Source organism: Mobula hypostoma, chromosome 15 (assembly GCF_963921235.1).
Source record: "Mobula hypostoma chromosome 15, sMobHyp1.1, whole genome shotgun sequence".
Taxonomy (NCBI): domain Eukaryota; kingdom Metazoa; phylum Chordata; class Chondrichthyes; order Myliobatiformes; family Myliobatidae; genus Mobula; species Mobula hypostoma.
In genome coordinates, this window is record NC_086111.1 from 36,444,941 (window position 1) to 36,467,542 (window position 22,602).

The 22,602-nt window shown below is 44.3% G+C and overlaps 1 protein-coding gene across 3 annotated transcripts in view; it reads right to left on the reverse strand.

Moving 5' to 3' along the window:
• ppp4r2b (protein phosphatase 4, regulatory subunit 2b) overlaps positions 1 to 22,602 on the reverse strand; it is a 91,928-nt gene that overhangs the window by 24,567 nt on the left and 44,759 nt on the right. For all 3 annotated transcript variants that reach the window (XM_063067900.1, XM_063067901.1, XM_063067902.1), the window contains one exon: positions 16,905 to 17,075. In XM_063067900.1, the coding sequence (XP_062923970.1) occupies positions 16,905 to 17,075 (171 nt within the window). The remainder of the gene's footprint in view (positions 1 to 16,904; positions 17,076 to 22,602) is intronic.

Here is a 22,602-nt window from a genome sequence, read left to right on the forward strand (position 1 = left end):
ATTACTATTTTAATTTTGTGTTTATGCATAACTGAACGCATCCAGTATTATAAGTATTCCTGAACCAGAGAGCCCATTCCCCACCTGTAAATACACAAAATGAAGGCTGTTAAAATAAGGTGGTTTGAGTTGGAATTTAAGGTGGGCTTTTTTTTCTTAGAATTTATCTAATAAACATTCAGAAATAATTCCTTTTTGAGAATGTGGTGTGACTATAAACTACAGAGTGTATCTCATAAAAAAGACCAGGTGTATACAAGGGGAAGCTAGATGGTCACATGGAGAAATGAAGGAGGAACATTGCAGAAATTTGATGAAGAATGGTTAGGGATCCAGAGTATAAACCCTGCTGCGAACCCATTTACCTAAATGGCCTGCTTTAGCACAAAGAATGAAAAGAGCCTGACAATCAGGACCTCATTTTATTTTAGAACACTGACTCATGAAGAAGCTTTGAGGTTAAAGCCAAATGCAATGAAATGAAATGAAATAGATGCCGATTAACTTGATGTTATCCAGAACCCATCACACTATACTATGCAGTGCTTCAGAAGTGAAGAATTTAAAAAGTTAAAACAGTAGTACACTATTAAGCTCTTGCCTCAGCATTTTTGCACTATATCCACCTACTCACCAGGTTATGTTAGCATGCAGAAAGATGGGTTTGTTTTAAATACAAGCAGCTGGTGAACACTCCTTTCAGTACCTCAGTTCAGTGGCACTTGATGCGATTCCTGTACAATGGTTTCTCCAAAGTGATTAACAAAAAAAAAGCAGTAACCCAACCATCACTAAACAGCTTACTTGCTTGTACTCTTCAAATATTACAGCTAATGGAATAATTGATCTTTGTTATTTACAAAATCCAAAGATTTTTAAAATGTTGGTTTGGGTCTTTGAAGTCTTCCCATTACCTGAGGGGTCAGTGGATCCCAGGTTGGGAACACCTGATTTAAAGGAAGCTAAATCAGAATCCTACTTCAGTCACATTGGAAAGAACAGAGAGCATAGAGAGCTCTCTAGTGGCAGGATATAGATATAGAAGCACAGCAACTCCTGTGGATTTCTGTACACAATGAAAAAAATTATTAGAACTCTTGTAACACAGCTTCATCAACATCACACTGAATGGCAGAATGTGATCCCCTCCCCTCTCTCCCTCCAGCCCAAAGAGGGTGGGAAGTAGAAAAGAATTCAGAATAAGATGTGACAGCAACATTAGTTAATTACATTAGCTTTCAAAAATCCGCCACATACACCAGGCAGTTGCTAGTATCATACTGCTTCAGTAAAAGAGCTTCTTACTGTATTTTTTTAGCCAAAGTTGAATAATTCATTGCCACAGATGGCTGCAGAGGCCGGGTTACTGGGTATATTTTTAGCGGAGGTCAATAGGCTATTGATTAGTAATGGGATCAAAAGTTACAGGGAGAAGGCAGGAGAATGGGGTAAGGGAATAGTAAATCAACCATGAATGAATGGCAGAACAGACTCAAGGGCCGAATGACCTCATTCTGCTTCTGTCTGTCAGTGTCATGGTGACAAAAGTGCGATCAGTGATGGGAATTGTCACTCGTCACATGATGAAAGGAGACCTCACATCCAAGTATATATAGAGGTTGTAACAACCAATCCCGAACACTCAGAACAGACAATCTGATGCTCAATTTATATTGCCAATACAAATTTTATGTCAACTGCAGTTTCTTTTATGAACACAGGAGGGAGCCCTGTGATTTTCCACTGCAAAAATACAGTTGTAAATTCACATTTTGACTCCTTCAGCTAAGAAAACATTTCTAGTAGGGAATCAGTCCAGTTTGTTCACAGGTACAACTGCCACTTTACTGAATTAGCACTCTGCCATACAACCCACTTGGTGATGGCAAAAGCACAATTAAGTGGCCAGTAACTTTCCAATGGGGATTGAGTTTTAGAAGAAGTTGCTTTAGAATAAAGTTCCACAGAGTATGAATCTCAGAATTTGGTAAGTGAAAAATATGGCTAAGTGGGGAAAGTGGCACTGTTACCTGCAATTCGAGGCCGTGATGCTGTTTCACCATTTCAGGATCACAGATATTTCTGAAAAGCTATGAAACTTTCAAGAGATGGTGGTGGGGGGCAAGGAGGAATCCATTTGGTGTTAATGAAAGCAATATCCCAAAGATACATCGTAATGAGTAAGGACAAAATATTAAGCAGAATTCAAAATTACTCTCAGTACTGGTGAATATAAAAAAAGATGGTGAGGAAGGGAACATTAATATTGAAAGTACAAACTAAAAGGGAAATTGGGAAACTAAAGAGGTCTGAAAAATACTGACAATTAAAACTAAGAAATCCAAAAGCATTCGATAAATGCATGAAGTCCCATTAAGGACCAAAATGTTAACCTGTATAGAGACAGATTCTTAAAGAGAGAAGATGCTACTATCATAATAGGGAATTAGAGTGAAATATCCATCAGTTAAATGGAAATATTAAAAGGGTTTTGTATTTTAATTAGTGAATAAATTACAAGCCTGATTTGAAATATATCCCATGCTTCCAAAAGTAGGTGATGAAACTGCTGAAGCCATTCCTTCCTGAACTTATGGAATGGTGCCATTAGAATTGTACCGCCGTTTTACAAACACAGTAGGAGTAAACAGTAACTTGCCAGTCAGTTTAACAGCAACAGAGGGCAAACAGCTAGATTTAATTTTGAGATAATATTTAAATTTTGGAGCATTGGTGACTCCCAGGTGCTTGTTTATATCATCAACAATGAATGCCAATGGTAGGTAGCTAGACTGGTGCCACAGAACTAAAAAATCTTGATGCTACAACCATTTTACTTTGTGTGGGTATGACAAAGTTTATTGTTGTCAGATATACAAAAGGTATAAATGCCATGAAAATTTGCTTGTTTTTTTTTACAGAAGTAGCATGAAACACTGGTTACTCTTACCTATTAAAAGTTTTTTTTATACTAACCATCGAGCTTTACCATAGATTTTTCATGCCATGTGCTGCATTGCAGTCACTGTGATGGTGGTTTTCTCAGGAGGAAATCATGACTGTTCATCTCGTCAGACTTCCTGCTGAATACAATGACTCATGCTCTAGCCTCAGCTTTAACGTTCTTGTCAACATTGAGAACAGGGATGTTCTTGACACCTCCTCCTTCCAATGGCTGTTCAACTATCATAATCTAATAATATATAGCATGGAAGCAGTCATTTAAACCCAGTTTGCTCATGATGACCATTTACACTAATCACACAAGAACCCATTTTATTCTCCCCATATTTCACCCACCCCCACTAGCTTTTTCCACCAAACTACCAACTCATTTTTGGCAACACACATCAAAGTTGCTGGTGAACGCAGCAGGCCAAGCAGCATCTGTAGGAAGAGGCGCAGTCGACGTTTCAGGCCGAGACCCTTCGTCAGGACTAACTGAAGGAAGAGTGAGTAAGGGATTTGAAAGTTGGAGGGGGAGGGGGAGATCCAAAATCATAGGAGAAGACAGGAGGGGGAGGGATAGAGCCGAGAGCTGGACAGGTGATAGGCAAAAGGGGATACGAAAGGATCATGGGACAGGAGGTCCGGAAAGAAAGACGGGGGGATGGGGAGGGACCCAGAGGATGGGCAAGAGGTATATTCAGAGGGACAGAGGGAGAAAAAGGAGAGTGAGAGAAAGAATGTGTGCATAAAAATAAGTAACAGATGGGGTACGAGGGGGAGGTGGGGCCTTAGCGGAAGTTAGAGAAGTCGATGTTCATGCCATCAGGTTGGAGGCTACCCAGACGGAATATAAGGTGTTGTTCCTCCAACCTGAGTGTGGCTTCAGCCTTACAGTAGAGGAGGCCGTGTATAGACATGTCAGAATGGGAATGGGATGTGGAATTAAAATGTGTGGCCACTGGGAGATCCTGCTTTCCCTGGCGGACAGAGCGTAGTCTCCCAGTCTGCGTCGGGTCTCGCCAATATATAAAAGTCCACATCGGGAGCACCGGACGCAGTATATCACCCCAGTCAACTCACAGGTGAAGTGTTGCCTCACCTGGAAGGACTGTTTGGGGCCCTGAATGGTGGCAAGGGAGGAAGTGTAAGGGCATGTGTAGCATTTGTTCCACGTACACGGATAAGTGCCAGGAGGGAGATCAGTGGGGAGGGATGGGGGGGACGAATGGACAAGGGAGTTGTGTAGGGAGTGTTACGTACCCCGTAACTGGGTTGCCAAACCAGCAGAAATGGATCACTCAGTTGGAGTCTGGAGTACTAGAACTAAGAAAGTTTTATTAAAGAAACAAGCAACACAGTAATCGAAAGGATAATAAATGCAACAGTTCAGTGATGATAAACACACATGTGCACAGAATTAAGATAACAGCATCAATCAAGCTCTATCGTTGTCTAGGGGTAAATGACCAATTTCAAAATGACTCAAAGTTCAGTCCAGTTTAGTAGTTCAGTTCGCAGTAATCGTTGCCATGGCGGTGGACAACGTGGGGGAAGAGAGAGATAGAATAGGAACAACTCATCATTCAGCACAGCTTCACTCACAGACCAGCGGGATGGCTCACAACCAGCTTTTGGGCAGGTCCTTGGTGATGTCACCTGAGGTCACCGACTGTGACCCCTCCTCCAGATGCGGTCGATCCTCTGCGGTCGATCCTCTGCAGTCGATCCTCTGCAGTGAACCCGGCACCCAGGCAAGGGCGGACACACACCGGGTTCCCGCTGATCGTACCTTTCCACCCTTGTCGTTGTCTGGGACTTCTCAACCACTCGTGAGAAGCGCACCGCTTCCAGGGTCTCGTTACCTCGGGTGGCGTGTGTCCGTCTTAGCGAACCTGTCCCTTTTTATCCCCCTGCTGGGGTATCGCCTGTCCATCACTTCAAACAGTTCAGGGCTCAAAGGGGGGAGCCGCTCCAGACAGCTCTTCCTCCCACATCCCTTCATTACACATCTCCAGACGCTGCTCCATTGTTCCTTATCTCTCCTTCCCCTGAGGGCAGGTGGCAGACCAACTGCTGATGCCACTGATGCTAGCCCAGGCCAGCAAACATCTTAATTTTATGTGTATTCTCGTAACACTTCCCCCCTTTAAGGATTTTTACCGGGAGGTAAAAATTACAAACATGACTACATTATCTGATACATACACAATATACATCTTTAACAGTTATTTAGCTAATACAGAGAATTTGAAATTGTCAACACCTTGACAGACAGTCATCACATTTTCTGTTCCTTTTACACGTGTTATTAATAATCCCTTAGACCAGGCTCCAACTCAGCAAACTTCATAGTGGCCAAAAACACTGATGAATTGCGACCAATGTAACCTCTCATTTGGTTTTGTCCCGGACCACAACAACAAGGGTCGTCCCATTCCGACTCAATTTTCCCTCGCAAGGGCTTAGTAGGAGGGGGACGGGTATTGACCGCAGAGTTATTGCAAAACTTCCTGCAGTACCCCACCATCTCCAAAAGCCTTCTGAGGGCCCTCTTGTCTGTCGGGGTTGGGAGGTCAGCGATAGCCTGCACTGTAGCTTGCATCACTGCCAGCTGCCCCTGTGTCACCACAATTCCCAGGTAAGTGACATTCGCGTGGCCGAATTCATTTTTTCCAAGGTTCACTATCAAGCTGGCTTCAGACAGCCGTGTTAAATTGCCAATACACACCTCTGTGTTCATCAGCCCTTTAGTCACTGAATTACTCAAAAAATATGGGTGTTGTTTACTTGGCCGCCCTATTGTAACCGACATAACCCAACGTCCCAGTTCTTTGCATTTCCTCGGGACAATCAAACACATGGGTGCGAGTCGTTTAATTACTCCTTCGGGGATTAAGGGAGAGACCTTATCAGTAGACCTGGCCAAAACAATAGCCTTCTCCCATCTGACCGATCCCATCCTAATCTTTTCAAAATGGTTTTTTCCTCTTATCAAGGGGCCCCTAGCTTCATTGATTTCCACGCTAACACCGACTAGGTTTGTTAGCATATCAAAAGCCGGTGACCGTCTCAGTTCGCGTCGGTCATGATCAATAACATTTTTCCCCCTGGGCAGCCGGTAACTCTCTTTCATGATTCCACCAACTGTTTCCTCCAGCACCGCAAAATGTCCACCGGGGGGTACCTCGTGGGCCATGTTAAAAACCTCATCCCCATAACTCTTTTGCACCACCCCCCACTCCTCATCTGCGGATGCTGTACTTGATTTCCCTTTCTTCCTTAGCACTTCCTCCTCCGCACAATAGCTTGTCAAGGCTGTGTCAGAGAGAGCGGTCTCGGCCAAAACCATCAGCCCCTCGTCTCGCTCCTGCGTCTGCACAAATTCTTTCCTGGCTACTGCTACGTCCGTCCCAGCTCCCTCACTACCTCTTATCTCACTACACCCTGTCTCATACAAGGTTGGCAGAAATGTTTCAGCCAAATTCACCATCGCGGGCGGGGCCTCCATGCTGGCAGGCTGACCCGTCAATCTCACGACTGGGAACACGATTCCTCCGGCGATGTCATTACCGAGCAAGACTTCCACGTCTTTCATCGGTAATTCGGACCTCACCCCGATCGTGACTAGTCCAGAGACCAGGTTGCTCTGTAAATGTATCTGGTGCAAAGGGACTGACTCTGTCCCTTCCCCAACACCTTTGACCTCTACCTCCCCAGTCTGGGTCTCTGAGCTAAACTCTAATACACTCTTCAGTATTAGTGACTGACACGCTCCCGTGTCTCTCCAGATCCGCACTGGAACTGGTTTTAACCTCTCCTTCACTGACACCAGTCCGGCCGAGATAAACCTCTCGCGCCCTTCCTGGACTTTTTCAGACCTGTCCTTCCCTAGCGGTTCGCTTAACAGCTCGATACAGCCATTCAAAATTTCCGCTTTTCCTTTCCCCGTCTCCTTCCTTGGGGCAAAGCACCTGGACGCAAAGTGTCCGACTTTCCCACAATTATAACAGACGACCCCAGGAGACTTCCTACCAGGCTGCTCCCGGTCTACCTTATCCTTTTCACTAGTCCCCGGCTTACTTTCTGACTTTTCCGGCGGACTCTCCCCGCCGTCCTGACTACCCTTCTGGTAGCCTTTACTCGGGGCAACCTTCATTTTATGCGTCAACGCATACTCATCCGCTAACTTAGCAGTTGCGGCTAACGTGGCTGCCTCTTTCTCATCGAGGTAGGGTCTCATACCCTCAGGGACACAACCTTTAAACTGCTCAATCAGAACCAGTTGCAGCAGTCTGTCATAATCCCCCTCTACCCCTTTCGAGGCGCACCAACGCTCACAATATGTTTGCATCTCACGAGCAAACTCCAAATACGTGCGGTCCCACCGCTTCCTCGCATTCCGGAACCTCTGCCGGTATGCCTCCGGGACCAACTCATAAATCCTGAGGATGGCCTCCTTCACCACCTCATACTTCTGGGCATCTTCCGCGGATAAAGCTGAGTAAGCTTGTTGGGCTTTCCCTTTCAGTACACTCTGAAGTAAGACAACCCACTTATCCCTCGGCCATTCCTGACTTATAGCTACTTTTTCGAAGTGGAGAAAGTACCGATCCACATCGGTATCGTCAAATGGGGGAACCAGCCTAACCTCCTGGGTCGCCCGGAACCCTCCACCTTGGTTCGGCACGAGCCCCTGCTCGGCCCTTATCTTTAACTTCTCCAGCTCAAATTCCCTTTCCCTCTGTTTCTCCTCTCTCTCCAACTGCCTGTCCCTCTCTCTCTCTTCTCTCTCCAACTGTCTTTCTTTCTCTTGCCTTTCTACCTCTTTCTCTCTCTCCCGCCTTTCTAACTCTCTCTCTTTCTCCTGCCTTTCTAACTGCTTCTCTTCGTGTTCTAACTGCCGTACCCGGAACTCGTGCTCGAGTCTCAGTTTTTCAAGCTGTACCTGTACCGCGTCTCCAGCAGGTTTTTCAATAGACACCACCCCCAGCTCACCTTGGGGAAACACACCTTTAGATACATAGTGCTCTACAATAGCTCTGTGTATCTCCTCTCTCCTCATTGTCGACTTCACCTTAGCAAGATTCACCCGTTTTGCCACAGCTATCAATTCCGATTTCCTGGCATCCTCTAATGCCTCCAAGGTCGGCGCCTTTATAAATTCCTCAACCTCTATTTCTGCTGTTTGTCTTTTCTTTCTTTCGGGAATTTTAACCCAATCAATTTACTCCGTCCCAAATTTAGCGTTCAAAATCCCGGACGAGCCCCCACTTATGTTACGTACCCCGTAACTGGGTTGCCAAACCAGCAGAAATGGATCACTCAGTTGGAGTCTGGAGTACTAGAACTAAGAAAGTTTTATTAAAGAAACAAGCAACACAGTAATCGAAAGGATAATAAATGCAACAGTTCAGTGATGATAAACACACATGTGCACAGAATTAAGATAACAGCATCAATCAAGCTCTATCGTTGTCTAGGGGTAAATGACCAATTTCAAAATGACTCAAAGTTCAGTCCAGTTTAGTAGTTCAGTTCGCAGTAATCGTTGCCATGGCGGTGGACAACGTGGGGGAAGAGAGAGATAGAATAGGAACAACTCATCATTCAGCACAGCTTCACTCACAGACCAGCGGGATGGCTCACAACCAGCTTTTGGGCAGGTCCTTGGTGATGTCACCTGAGGTCACCGACTGTGACCCCTCCTCCAGATGCGGTCGATCCTCTGCAGTCGATCCTCTGCAGTGAACCCGGCACCCAGGCAAGGGCGGACACACACCGGGTTCCCGCTGATCGTACCTTTCCACCCTTGTCGTTGTCTGGGACTTCTCACCCACTCGTGAGAAGCGCACCGCTTCCAGGGTCTCGTTACCTCGGGTGGCGTGTGTCCGTCTTAGCGAACCTGTCCCTTTTTATCCCCCTGCTGGGGTATCGCCTGTCCATCACTTCAAACAGTTCAGGGCTCAAAGGGGGGAGCCGCTCCAGACAGCTCTTCCTCCCACATCCCTTCATTACACATCTCCAGACGCTGCTCCATTGTTCCTTATCTCTCCTTCCCCTGAGGGCAGGTGGCAGACCAACTGCTGATGCCACTGATGCTAGCCCAGGCCAGCAAACATCTTAATTTTATGTGTATTCTCGTAACAGGAGCGATCCCTGCGGAATGCAGAGAGAGGGGGCGAGGGAAAGATGTGCTTAGTATGGGGATCCCGTTGGAGGTGGCAGAAGTTACGGAGAATAATATGTTGGACCCGGAGGCTGGTGGGGTGGTAGGTGAGGACCAGGGGAATCCTATTCCTAGTGGGGTGGCAGGAGGATGGAGTGAGAGCAGATGTACGTGAAATGGGGGAGATGCGTTTAAGAGCAGAGTTGATAGTGGAGGAAGGGAAGCCCCTTTCTTTAAAAAAGGAAGACATCTCCCTCGTCCAAGAATGAAAAGCCTCATCCTGAGAGCAGATGTGGCGGAGACGGAGGAATTGCGAGAAGGGGATGGAAGAGACAGGGTGAGAAGAGGAATAGTCCAGATAGCTGTGAGAGTCAGTAGGCTTATAGTAGACATCAGTGGATAAGCTGTCTCCAGAGACAGAGACAGAAAGATCTAGAAAGGGGAGGGAGGTGTCGGAAATGGACCAGGTAAACTTGAGGGCAGGGTGAAAGTTGGAGGCAAAGTTAATAAAGTCAACGAGTTCTGCATGCGTGCAGGAAGCAGCGCCAATGCAGTCATCGATGTAGCGAAGGAAAAGTGGGGGACAGATACCAGAATAGGCACGGAACATCGACTGTTCCACAAACCCAACAAAAAGGCAGGCATAGCTAGAACCCATATGGGTGCCCATAGCTACACCTTCAGTTTGGAGGAAGTGGGAGGAGCCAAAGGAGAAATTATTAAGAGTAGGGACTAATTCCGCTAGACGGAGCAGAGTGGTGGTAGAGGGGAACTGATTAGGTCTGGAATCCAAAAAGAAGCGTAGAGCTTTGAGACCTTCCTGATGGGGGATGGAAGTATATAAGGACTGGACATCCATGGTGAAAATAAAGCGGTGGGGGCCAGGGAACTTAAAATCATCGAAAAGTTTAAGAGCATGAGAAGTGTCACGAACATAGGTCGGAAGGGACTGAACAAGGGGTGATAAAACAGTGTCGAGGTATGCAGAAATGAGTTCGGTGGGGCAGGAGCAAGCTGAGACAATAGGTCGGCCAGGACAGGGAGGTTTGTGGATCTTGGGTAGGAGGTAGAAACGGGAAGTGCGGGGTGTGGGAACTATAAGGTTGGTAGCAGTGGATGGGAGATCCCCTGAGCGGATAAAGTCGGTGATGGTGTGGGAGATGATGGCCTGGTGCTCCTTAGTGGGGTCACGATCGAGGGTTAAATAAGAGGAGGTATCCGCGAGTTGTCGCTGTGCCTCGGCAAGGTAGAGGTCAGTACGCCAGACTACAACAGCACCCCCCTTATCGGCGGGTTTAATAATAATGTTAGGATTAGTGCGGAGGGAGTGGAGAGCAGAGCGTTCCGACGGAGTGAGGTTGGAATGGGGACAAGGTGCGGTAAAGTCGAGACGGTTGATGTCCCATCGGCAATTAGCGATAAAGAGATCCAGAGCAGGCAGAAGACCAGAGCGGGGTGTCCATGAAGAAGAGGAGGGTTGAAGACGGGAGAAGGGGTTATCGGTGGGGGTGGAAGAGTCCTTGCCGAAGAAGTAGGTTCGGAGACGGAGACAGCGGAAGAAGAGTTCTGCATCATGGCGAACACGGAACTCGCTGAGGTGTGGGCGAAGGGGGACAAAGGTGAGGCCCTTACTGAGGACAGAGCGTTCTGCCTCCGACAGTTGAAGGTCGGAGGGGATGGTAAAGACCCGGCACGGATGAGAGCTGGGATCAGAGGGGGGAGGGGGGAGGCTGGGGGTGTCAATGGAGAGGGAAGGGTTGGGGTGAGAGGAAGATGGAGCCTCTGAGGGCCCAGGAGTTGACGGTGGGATCTGAGGAAGACGGGGCTGCGGAGTGGTGGTGGGGGAAGGGGAGACGGGAGTCACAACAGCAGCACATAACGACCCGGCCTGGAGTTCAAGGCTGGCGTCGCAGTTGGTGGTTGCGCAATCGCTGTGAAGGTGTCCATGGTCGTTGCTGGAGTCCGGGTTTTGAATATGCCCTGAGGTGTTGGAGCCGGCGAGATCAATGGCAGAAGCAATCTGAAGTTCATGCCTGCTAGCGTCGGGGCTGGCAGGCTCTGGAGTCCGTAGATGTAGGATCTTGCGATCTTTGCCTAACATGACAAAGTCAAAACAATGGCGATTGCAGGAGTGAATCCGACGGAGGATGAAATAACGGGTAGGACCATTACAGACGGTGAAGAAAGTGTCCCGAAGGTGTGGAAGGGTCTGGGATAGGGACACCAAGTACCTCCTCATGGCGGAGTGAATTGCCTTCAGAGCTTGACGGGAGAAGCGGCGAGAGGCAGAGTCAATAAAATGTGAGTACCTGGGATCCTCAGAAGGTCCAAATTGAGAGGCATGGAAACGAATCCTAAAGCCAACTGGAGTAAGTTGGCGACGGAGGCACGTTCCAAGAAAGGATATATGGCTGTGATAGCAAGTCTGAGTCCAAGTGTGGTCGAAAAGTTGAAGAGCCGAAGAAATTACAGATGGGGAGCAGTGAGAGATGGTTTCACTGAACTCCCGTCGAAGAGAGGATCTAAACTTCTTCGGTGTAGGCATCACCGGAAGAGGCTTCGCAGTAGTGAATTTAAACGCAAACAACAGGAATTCTGCAGATGCTGGAAATTCAAGCAACACACATCAAAGTTGCCAGTGAACGCAGCAGGCCAAGCAGCATCTGTAGGAAGAGGTGCAGTCGACGTTTCAGGCCAAGACCCTTCGTCAGGACTAACTGAAGGAAGAGTGAGTAAGGGATTTGAAAGTTGGAGGGGGAGGGAGAGATCCAAAATGATAGGAGAAGACAGGAGGGGGAGGGATAGAGCCAAGAGCTGGACAGGTGATAGGCAAAAGGGGATACGAGAGGATCATGGGACAGGAGGTCCAGGAAGAAAGACAAGGGGGGGGGGAGCCCAGAGGATGGGCAAGAGGTATATTCAGAGGGAGAAAAAGGAAAGTGAGAGAAAGAATGTGTGCATAAAAATAAGTAACAGATGGGGTACGAGGGGGAGGTGGGGCCTTAGCGGAAGTTAGAGAAGTCGATGTTCATGCCATCAGGTTGGAGGCTACCCAGACGGAATATAAGGTGTTGTTCCTCCAACCTGAGTGTGGCTTCATCTTTACAGTAGAGGAGGCCGTGGATAGACATGTCAGAATGGGAATGGGATGTGGAATTAAAATGTGATTAAAACTCATTTTTGGGATGTGGGAAGAAACGAGAACAGAGGAAATCCAGCCACAGAGAACATGTAAACTCAACAGACAGAACGTGTCGGAGTTGAACCTGGAGTGAGGCAGCAGTTCTGCCAGCTGTGCTGTTATGTATGATATCAAAACAAGATGTGGCAGGATTTCAACTTTTGATATGATCCACTGATTGTTCAGCTTTGTCTTGACATTTAGCATGTTTTTATACTGTGTTGCAGGTATACTACGTTGTCACTGCATTTTTAGGCAAGCTGGGGTTGTGGCTGGCATGCCTTAATTTACTCTTTATTAAAACAGAATTGATTTCCTGATTTGATTGTATTGATCAAATGTCTCCTGAGCCCCAAGGGTATCTATTACTATAATGCATAATTCTGCTGCCACTATTGTCCACTGCATCACAAGAATACCCAGTTTTCAGTTGCCAGATTTGTTCCATGTGTTATGAACTTAGTGCTGTTCAACACAAGAGAGGGTGCCTCAATATGGAGGAAAGAGGAGAGAAGACAAGACATTTGAGGATTTTGTAAGTATAGTAATATTTCAAACTTTTTAAGCAAATCTCATGTTGAAAAACAAAGTGAATTACACACCTTGCTTTGTGAGTATGTGATTAAAAAGTACCGTTAGTCATACTAACTCCTGACCTCATAGATTAAATATAATTCGCTCATTAATCCTTCGTACAAATTTAAGGTTTTCCAAATCCTGCTTTCATGCTCAATATCTTTCTTTCACACTCAGAAGTTTTTTTAAAGTAATTTTTTTTTGCGGGGTGTTGCTTCTGGTATACTGACTGCTAGTTCTTCGATGTGATCTGTCTGCTTGATGATTGAGGCCCAACACTGAATGGTGTTGGAAGTGGAGAGTCTGGACAACTTTCTTCAATCTAAGAAGTGAGCAAGACCACTTGGTCACTGACCACAAAAACTAGGCAAGTAATTTAAATTTATTAATCAGATTAGGCAGCAAAAACCAGATGGCTAACCAGCTGACAAAGGTGAGTTAATTTTAAGTTGTAATGACAGAATCAGAAAGAGGGAGAAAAAACGGAGCAAAGTGATGATGGCACTAAACGGTGACTCCTTTGCTTGTATTTTCGAAAGTAGCTCTATTTCTATCTTTGATATCTTTTTTTCCTTTTCAAGGTTCTTTTGAAAACCCTGACCTGGAGTTACACTCTGTCATCAGTTCTCCGCAGGAATGGGACCTGCTCTCACAGCCTCACGACAAGCCACTTTTTATTATCCCAACCATGTGGCCTGGAAGTCTGGCGCACCTTCAGGGTACCAGATTTTCGTGGCTCTGGGGCTTCATGGCTGATTCAAGACCGCTGCCCCTGACTGAGGTGTTGCGGGAGAACACAGAACATTAGGAGCAGCAGGTTAGCTGCCATAGGCTGTGTGTCCAGAGACCTGAACCCTTCTGGGGCCAACTCTCTGGACGCAGAGCTCGGGAAAAGCGACACAGCAGACTTTTAACATCATAAACCAGTGAGTTGTTTGTTACATCTCCCCTCTCGCTGTGAAAAAGGTACACCTCTTTTTCCCTTTTTTGGGGAGGGGGGTGAGAGGGGGGTGAGAGGGGGACGGGTGAATGAGTCATCTTTGGGATACTGCAAGTCTGTGTCTTTATTGATGCTTTGCTGCATGCTTGAGTGCTTGTTGGGGGAGGGGGGCACCGATGCTTTTTTGATGGTGGCGGAGGGGTGTCGTTGCCTTGCTGCTGCTTGTGTGTGGGAGGGAAGAGCTGGGGGGGGGAGGGGAGAGGAGATTTGGGGCACTCCTCTGTTTTTGTGGATGTTTGCAAAGATAAAGAATTTTAGGATGTATATTGTATACATTTCTGACATTAAATTTACCTATTGAAAAATTGTAAATATTACCACAATGACACCTAAGAGATGGAAGAGAAGGAATAAACATGCCAAACCATCACCAAGAAAATGGATAAAAATGGCAAAGTGGCTGTGCGGTACTTGTAGGTTCTCTTTGCAACAAGATGCATTTCCACCTTCTAAGAAAGTTTAAGTTAATAGACCACTGAAAATTGTTCCTAGTTTGTAGATGAGTGGCAGAATTTGGAGGGAGCTCATATCAATGTAGTGGAATAAATAAGGTGAGGATTCGTTTGTTAAGAAAAAGTGTGATGGTCAGCACAGACTCAGCGGACAGAAACCCTGTTTCCATGTTGCTACTCTGTCATAAAGTTATACTTGTTCTATCATCCTAATTAGAAACTCATCACTGATTGTACCAATTTTTGGTACCAAATCTTGTGAACTATTAAATATTTTTTTAAATAATAGAATAGCAACAGTTTTTTTTGATTAATCGGATTAACTGTGACATTGCAAGGTAATAAGTACTGAGTTGTGGTATTTCGCAACGGGCTAATCAGAAAATGAGAAGAAAATGATTACAAAGAAATTGTTCAAAGTTTAAGGATAGTTACAGCAATATATTTGATTACTTAATTAAAAGTGAAAACAAGTTGATAAACATACAACTAATCATCTCAAGAGCATCAAGGAGCAGTCACAAATGTGAAGTGCCAAGCCACAAACTCATCAAATACGGACAAAAGAACTAAAATTAAAGTGCGTAAAAGAAGCAGAACATCTCCAGTACTCTTTGAGAATTTGGCCTCATATGAACAAGCTTTTTTGTGTGACTACATACAAATCTTTCATAAAGTTTACAGTAAATGAGAGAAGGGTTAGGGTTTATTACATATCAGCTATCCCTTTTTGGCAACATTTATGCAGCTAAATACTTTTCTGAAAGATTTCAAGCAACTACATATATAGTACACGTGACTCAAATTTGGTTAGAACACTTCAGCTCAGCGATAAAACAGCAAAGTGCACTCTTCATTCTGTTTGAAGCACTGAGTAAGATTCCAGAGATACAAATAGAGACACTCCAAGGCTATTCAACGCAACAGCTAATGAACTTTGCCTTAGTAGGTCAGCAGGAGGTCATGCAGGGGTAGAGGAAGGGAAGACGGTACATTTGAGAAATGCAAGAGCAGTACCCAGCTGTGACTATACTTTAATTCTGGAGGTTCCAGATGGTAGCCACAAGAATCTGGCAAACACTTCAGGTCTAATTAGTCAGAACTAATAAATTCTTCAGTACCCGTTGCCATAATTAGGCATTCAGAAATGTTATGCACACTAGTAGCATACCCCTCCAACAAGGTACAAGACATCTGTCCTGGGGTCCAGGTAAACAGTCAGTCATGCTACATACCCAGGTTAAAGTGCACACTTTCTCCCAGTGTAAATTTAACCAGGCTATCATTAGACGAAGGAAATGCATGTGGCGAGCTTATTAAAAAGATACATTTTTACTTGATGAGAACTTACTTAGAATTATCCAGTATTTACTGCAGAGCAAAGAAAATTCATCCCAGCCAGTCAATATCTTTTTAAACGTCCAAACATGTCCTCTGTCATTATAATTACACTTCTCTGAAATATGTTTATCTTGCTTCCCCTTAAATATTGTTCCTTTCCACGCTTTTTGGCACATCGGGTAGCAACCTGGCAAATGAGGTCCTGAAGATTCAAGCAACACACATCAAAGTTGCTGGTGAACGCAGCAGGCCAAGCAGCATCTGTAGGAAGAGGTGCAGTCGACGTTTCAGGCCGAGACCCTTCGTCAGGATGTGTGTTGCTTGAATTTCCAGCATCTGCAGAATTCCTGTTGTTTTCCTGAAGACTCAGCTCATTTTCGTGGTTGCTTGACTGCACTATTAATCTGCAACTTCCACTATCAAGTTGGTACAAGAGCATCAGGCGAATGGATATACAAGTTCCTTTTCAAATACCTTTACAAGTTCCTTTATTTTGTCCAAATCCTGAAACTCCCCACATATCACAGAAATAGCTTTACAGAGGATACATGATCAAAATCTAGCTCTCCAAACCGTCACTAGGCAATTAATGCTGTTCTTTTTAGCAATGTACACACCCTAAAAAATGAATAAATGAAAATAAAGGTTGAGGGAGTACTTAGCTGCAGAGCTCTGAAAGCAGTGGAACAGATAGTTGAGGTTGAGGCAGCATATGCAATATGTGCTTTCATCTGCTGAGGCAGGTGCCACAAGGAAGCAGACCATACATGGCAATCTTCTAGACACCATTTACAATATATGAACAGCTCTGGCCACCTCACTACAGAAGAATCTGATAGCACCAGAGGGAAAGGACAACATAAAGATACTGACAGGCCAAGAGAGACTGATTAGGCTTTAGATGTTTTCTTTGGACCAAAGTAGGCCTGAGGTTTAACTGTGCCTAGATAGGGAATCCCATTTTCCTTGGTAGAGAGATTACCTCAACTCAGACACAGATTTACGTTAATAAATTCACCCAAAGTATGTTAGATGTCCAGAAATCACCGATCTAATGATTAATAAACTATATAATTTTGTAATGTAGCATTAAGAAACTCAATGGAGAATCTTGATTTAAAATGGCATATTAAGGAATTAGAAAGAATTACTGAAAATATTGAAAGAATTTATATTTTTACACAACCAATTGCACCATATAAAGAATAAACATCTTTTAAAAAACAGTAAACAACTTACCCTGTGAAACCATTAACAATTCTAAGAATCCGTTCCTTCATTTCGTCATACGGGACGTATTCCACGTTCGGATTAGGTGGAGCTCTAGGTTCAGGAGCTGAAGCTCTGAAGTCATCCATGACTTTTTCCAATTTGAATACAAAGTAGCATTTAAACTGTGACCAAGGAATCCTGAAATTATAACCCAAGATTAATAATACATCTAAAATGATGCTAATCTAAATGTAACATTAAACTACAGAACATCCCACAGAAATCCTTAGATCCATCTTCAATTTCAACAAAATCTCCAAACCAAACTGCAAATTTAGTTTAGAGTTCTCAGTTACCAAATTTAAAATCAAACTAGGTAGAGAGAGGAGGTGGGGAGCCAGAAGACAGACACAAATACCACATTTTAAGAACAGCTTATCCCTTCTGTGCTTTGAGCGGTCCATAAAGTATTCCCTTCATGTATTGTTTTTATTGTAACAGGTTTTTTAATGTCCTGCACTGTGCTGTTGCTGCAAAACAACATATTTTCATGACTTACATCAATAATAAATCTGATTCTGATTCATCCGACTGTGTGCTTCCCCAGCGACATCTTACTCTGTAATTTTAAGATTAGCCTTTGAAAAAACCTAAACTTTTTTCCTTTTTCATAATATTGTATGCATTATCTTACTATTTTACACAACCCAATTTTGTTCACTTGTCTGACATTTATTAGATTCCACATTCACTTATTCCAGCCATTTTACACTCAACACAAATGTATACAAGGTTCAGTTCTTCAAAACTGTTTCAGTAACAAGGAATTTCCTAATGTTATCAAAGACCTCTGCCACAAGCCGAAGGCCAAAACTGAAAGAGGTTCTGTCACAACATTACCACATCACACCATGGCCTAAAAAAGGTGGCATTGGCAAGCCATGGCAACACTTTCTAGACAGCAAAATTACTATTTATTAATTACAATTTTTCTGGACTATGATCACTGCAGTCCGCAGCCTGTAACTTCCTTTTGGGACTTGTACTTTTGAACTGTTCGCACAACCAAACATTTTTGTGGTATCCTGAAGGATTCAGCAAACTGGACTCTCAAGAATGCACGATGGCTGTTGCTGGAGCGGACTTGGGGCCAGATCAAAGCCAGGGGGGCGGGCAGAAAGCAGAAAGCAGAAAGCAGAAAAAACAACCTATGTTTAGCCAAATTAAGCGTAAAGCCGGATTTAAACGAACAAGGTGTCGAAGCCAAGGGTAAAGGATGAACCAAAGCTCATCTATTCCATGAGGTTTACTCACCTCAGTGCTTTTTTTTAAAAATGGGTTATATTGTGTTTCTTTTGTGGCTGCCTGCAATAAGAGGAATCTCAAAGTTGTATATTGTGTAGACACTTCAATAAATGTACTTTGAACTATGATTTTGATACTAACATACAGTATATGACCTGATGGTAACACATTCAGTGGTCACTTTATTTGGTAAATCTGCTCATTAATGCAAATATCTAATCAGCCAATCATGCTGGAGCATCTCAATGCATAAAAGCATGCAGACATGTTCAAGGGATTCAGTTGTTCAAACCAAATATCAGAATGAGGAAGAAATGTGATTTAAGTAACTTTGACTGTGGAATGATCGTTGGAGCCAGACAGAGTGGCTTGAGAATCTCTGAACCTGCTGATCTCCTAGGATTTTCACACATAACAGCTTCTAGAATTTACAGAAAATGGTGCGGGAAACAAAAAACATCCAGTGAGCAGCAGTCTGTGGGTGAAAATGCCTTGTTAATGAGAGAGGTCAGAGGAGGATAGCTAGATTGGTTCAAGCTGTCAAGAAGGTGAGAGTAACTCAAGTAAACCCGTGTTACAACCGTGTGCAGAAGAACATCTCTGAACCTTAAAATGGATGGGCTAGAGCAGAAGACGACAAGCACACAGAAATACTCAGAGGCCACTTTATGAGGTATCTCCTGTACCTAGTACCTAATAAAGTGGCAAAGTGGCCACTGAGTGTTTGACTTCTGATGCCAACAGCAGAAAAACTCATTAGCTTACTCAAGTTTTAATTAATTAATCTCAAACTCCAAATACATCTCAATATTAAAAAGGGAGCTGAATTTAATACAGATGCACACATGAAAGATACAATTGCATTGCAAACAGATTTACAGCTTTATTTTTTATTTCAAATAAATCTGCACATTAACTTGAGAAACACGTAATTTAAGTAACTGATGATATAGTGCACAGAGAAATTGGAAAAATAGCAGTATAATCTCCCAAATTATACAGCACAGACTCAAAGACTGTTTTGTAACATTCTAGTTGGGTTCCTTGTTGTTTCAGGTTATTTTTGGCCTATTACACAATGCAGCTGGGAGTTGAATTCTGCCAATCAGCTGATCACAGCAGCTCAGCAACTCCTTGACAGATGTTAGTATACTATGTCAATATCGTCACTACAGCAAATGCTGATTTATTTATTCGTCAAATGCACACTCAACATGTGACATATTTTTAAAGCTTTTAAGGGAAAACAGTTTAATACTATTCACATCCAATTTTAACATACAGTACTAGCTTATGTAACTCAGTTACAGTCTTTAAGAGGATGTCACATCTGTTTACAATGGTTTTTAATTTATTTTGAATAAACCTGATAATCCTGGCAACTTCTGCTCATTTGAGATTAACTGAATGTCACATAATGTCTATATGCCAGATACAGAGTCATGAAACCGAATTAGCTACAAAGCAAATGGAAATAGACTGACGACTTAACATATTATCATTCCAATCCCTAACCCATACAAAGTACAAGCCCATTCATATTATGAATGGGCTGATTTTTTATATGGTTGTTTCTTAAGGTTGTTGTAGCCAGGTGTGGGGGGGGGGGGCGGGTGTACAGTAGGATAAGTTCCCACTACCAATTAAATGCTCCCAATGGTGTGTATCTCAAATAGCTTCTGAAAAACAAGCCCAGCTCCTGGCCTTCACTTGTGGCTTAGCTCAGCCTGGTGGAACCATTTCTACTGACAGAAGAAGTTGCAAAGGCAGGTTATTGATGCCTTAAAACCAGTTGCTTTGGACAGAGAGAGCTCATTATCCATAGTTGCCAGCTCATCTAGGAGAGGGACCAATCTCAAACCTCCACTGCCTTGCTGTTATACCCACTGAAAGGGAAGGCTTAGGGATAAATCCTGAGGAAAAATCTGGAGATGGGAGTCCCTGAGGCAGTCCTAGTTGAGTTCAATGCTGACTAGCAACTCCCGCAACGCAGTGGTACCAAGTTGCATTGATCTCTGTTATTCCTTTGGATTCATCAGCTGCCTAGATAAGCAGAGCCTGCAACATGGGCAATGGCTTATTCTCCATGTTGTATTGCCCTGGCTTGTTTATCACCAACAGCTGGGACACAACACCCAAGGTCGACCCTGACCAAAGAAGGCCTCATATTGCAAAAGTAAAGGTATAGAAGCCAGCCTGAATGATTCCCCCTCCTCATCAACACTTGCAAATAAATGTTATGACAAATCTTCATGCTGTCTCTGTAGACAGATAGTTCTCATTCAGAATATGGAAAATAACCACAACTGATTTTTTAAAAATGAATTAATTCTACCTTTATCTCTGCTGACAACTTTTTTCAAGCCATAGGATGCAAGGAAACAGCTTTCTTTAAATGTTCATGTTGGAGTGGGATGTAGAATGTAGTATTTTCTTGTAGTTCAACTTTCCTATGCTTGCTTACATTTTTATATACATGTAATTGATCAGCAATTTTTCCAGTAAATAGGATAAAGTGCTTCTGCAATTTTCCAGAAATTTCCTAGTTTTCAGTAGCTACTTGAATCTGGGTATTTTATAGGTTAATTGTTATCAGTAGAACTTTTATCTTTCGTTTGAGCACGAAACGACCATGACTGCTTTTCTTCCCCATTCGTCCTTTCTTTCTTCTCTCAGCTCTCCAACAATCATTTCAAGAATCCCCAAAAATTAAACACCACCAATTAAGACAGTGGATTATAACAGTCAAGCATCACAATGGCACAGAAATTAGCACTAATGCTTCACCACTTGAAAACCAGATTCAACCATAACCCCAATGATATCTGTCTGGAATTTGCACAAACTTCTTATGGCTGTTTGGGTTTCCTTTGGGTGCTCTAAATTCCTCCCATATGTCAACATACTGCTGGTTAGTAAATTAACTCGTGACTGGAAATTGCCTCGTGTGCGTAGGTGGCAGGAGAATAAGGTAGAGGTGATGATGAGTTTCTTCGGCAGTTGAACTGGGCTTGACTGCGCAAGCGCGTGTAAGTCGGACCATGAGGCAGCGTAAGTGTTTAAAAGAGAGCAGTTTGTGGAAGTCAGTCATTTCTTTGGCAGTTGAACAGGGCACGACTGCACAAGCGTGTGTAAGTCGGACCATGAGCCAGTGGGTATGTTTAAAAGAGAGCAGATTAACGGAGCGGGCAATGGAGTAGAGGGAGACAGAGTAGGAAGGCATGGCTCCTGAGGCTTCGGCGAGCAGAGGCTGAGGAACAGTTTCACTCCAAGTGAGGTAAGGCTGGGTAAGTTCCTTTAATAAATCTAATTACCTTAAGAGTAGGTAATGGAGGCAACAGTCAAGGTAGCTGAGTGCTTCGTTTGCAGTATGTGGGAAATCAGGGTGAGCGCAATCTCCCTGATGACTACACTTGCAAAAGGTACATCCAGCTGCAGCTCCTGACAAACCGAGTCAGGGAACTGGAGCTGGAGCTGGAGCTGGAGCTGGATGAACTTCGGATCAGTCGGGAGGCAGAGGCAGAAATAAACAGGAGTTACAGGGAGATAGTCACCCCTAAGAGTCAGGAGACAGGTAGCTGGGTGACTGTCAGGAGAAGGAAGGGGAATACACAGAATGAGCAGAGCACCCCTGTGGCCGTTACCACCAATAATAAGTACATCATTTTGGATACTGTTGATGGGGATGACCTACCAGGGCCAAGTTGCAGTGGTTGCGTCTCTGGCACCGAGATGGGACCCTCAACTCAGAAGGGAGGGGGGGAAAAGAGGACAGCAGCAGTGATAGGGAATTCGATAGTTAGAGGGACAGATAAAAGGTTCTGTGGAAGAGATCGAGAATCCCGGATGGTCTGTTGCCTCCCTGGTGCCAAGGTCCGCGATATCTCGGATCAAGTTCTCGGTATTCTCAAGAGGGAGGGTGAGCAGCCGGATGTCATGGTCCATGTAGGGACCAATGACGTGGGTAGGAAGTGTGAGGAGGTCCTGAAAGGTGAGTTTAGGGAGTTAGGCGCCAAGTTGAAGGACAGGACCTCCAGAATAGCAGTCTCAGGATTGCTACCAGTGCCACATGCAGGCAGGTTTAGAAATAGTAAGATAGTGCAGATCAACACATGGCTGAAGACATGGTGCAGGAGGGAGGGCTTCAGATTTATAGATAATTGCGCAGTTTTCCAGGGAAGGTGGGTTCTGTTCCGGCGGGACGGTTTACATCGGAACTGGAGGGGGACAAATATTCTTGCAGGTAGGTTTGCTAGAGAGGCTCTGGTGGTTTTAAACTAGATACAAGGGGGGAGGGGAACCAGAGTGTAGGAACAGATGTAGGGGAGAAGGAAGAAAAAGAAAATGGTAAAGTTGTTTGCACCATTAGTGATAAACAGAAAGTAAGAGGTGGAAAATTTCTTAAATGCATTTATTTTAA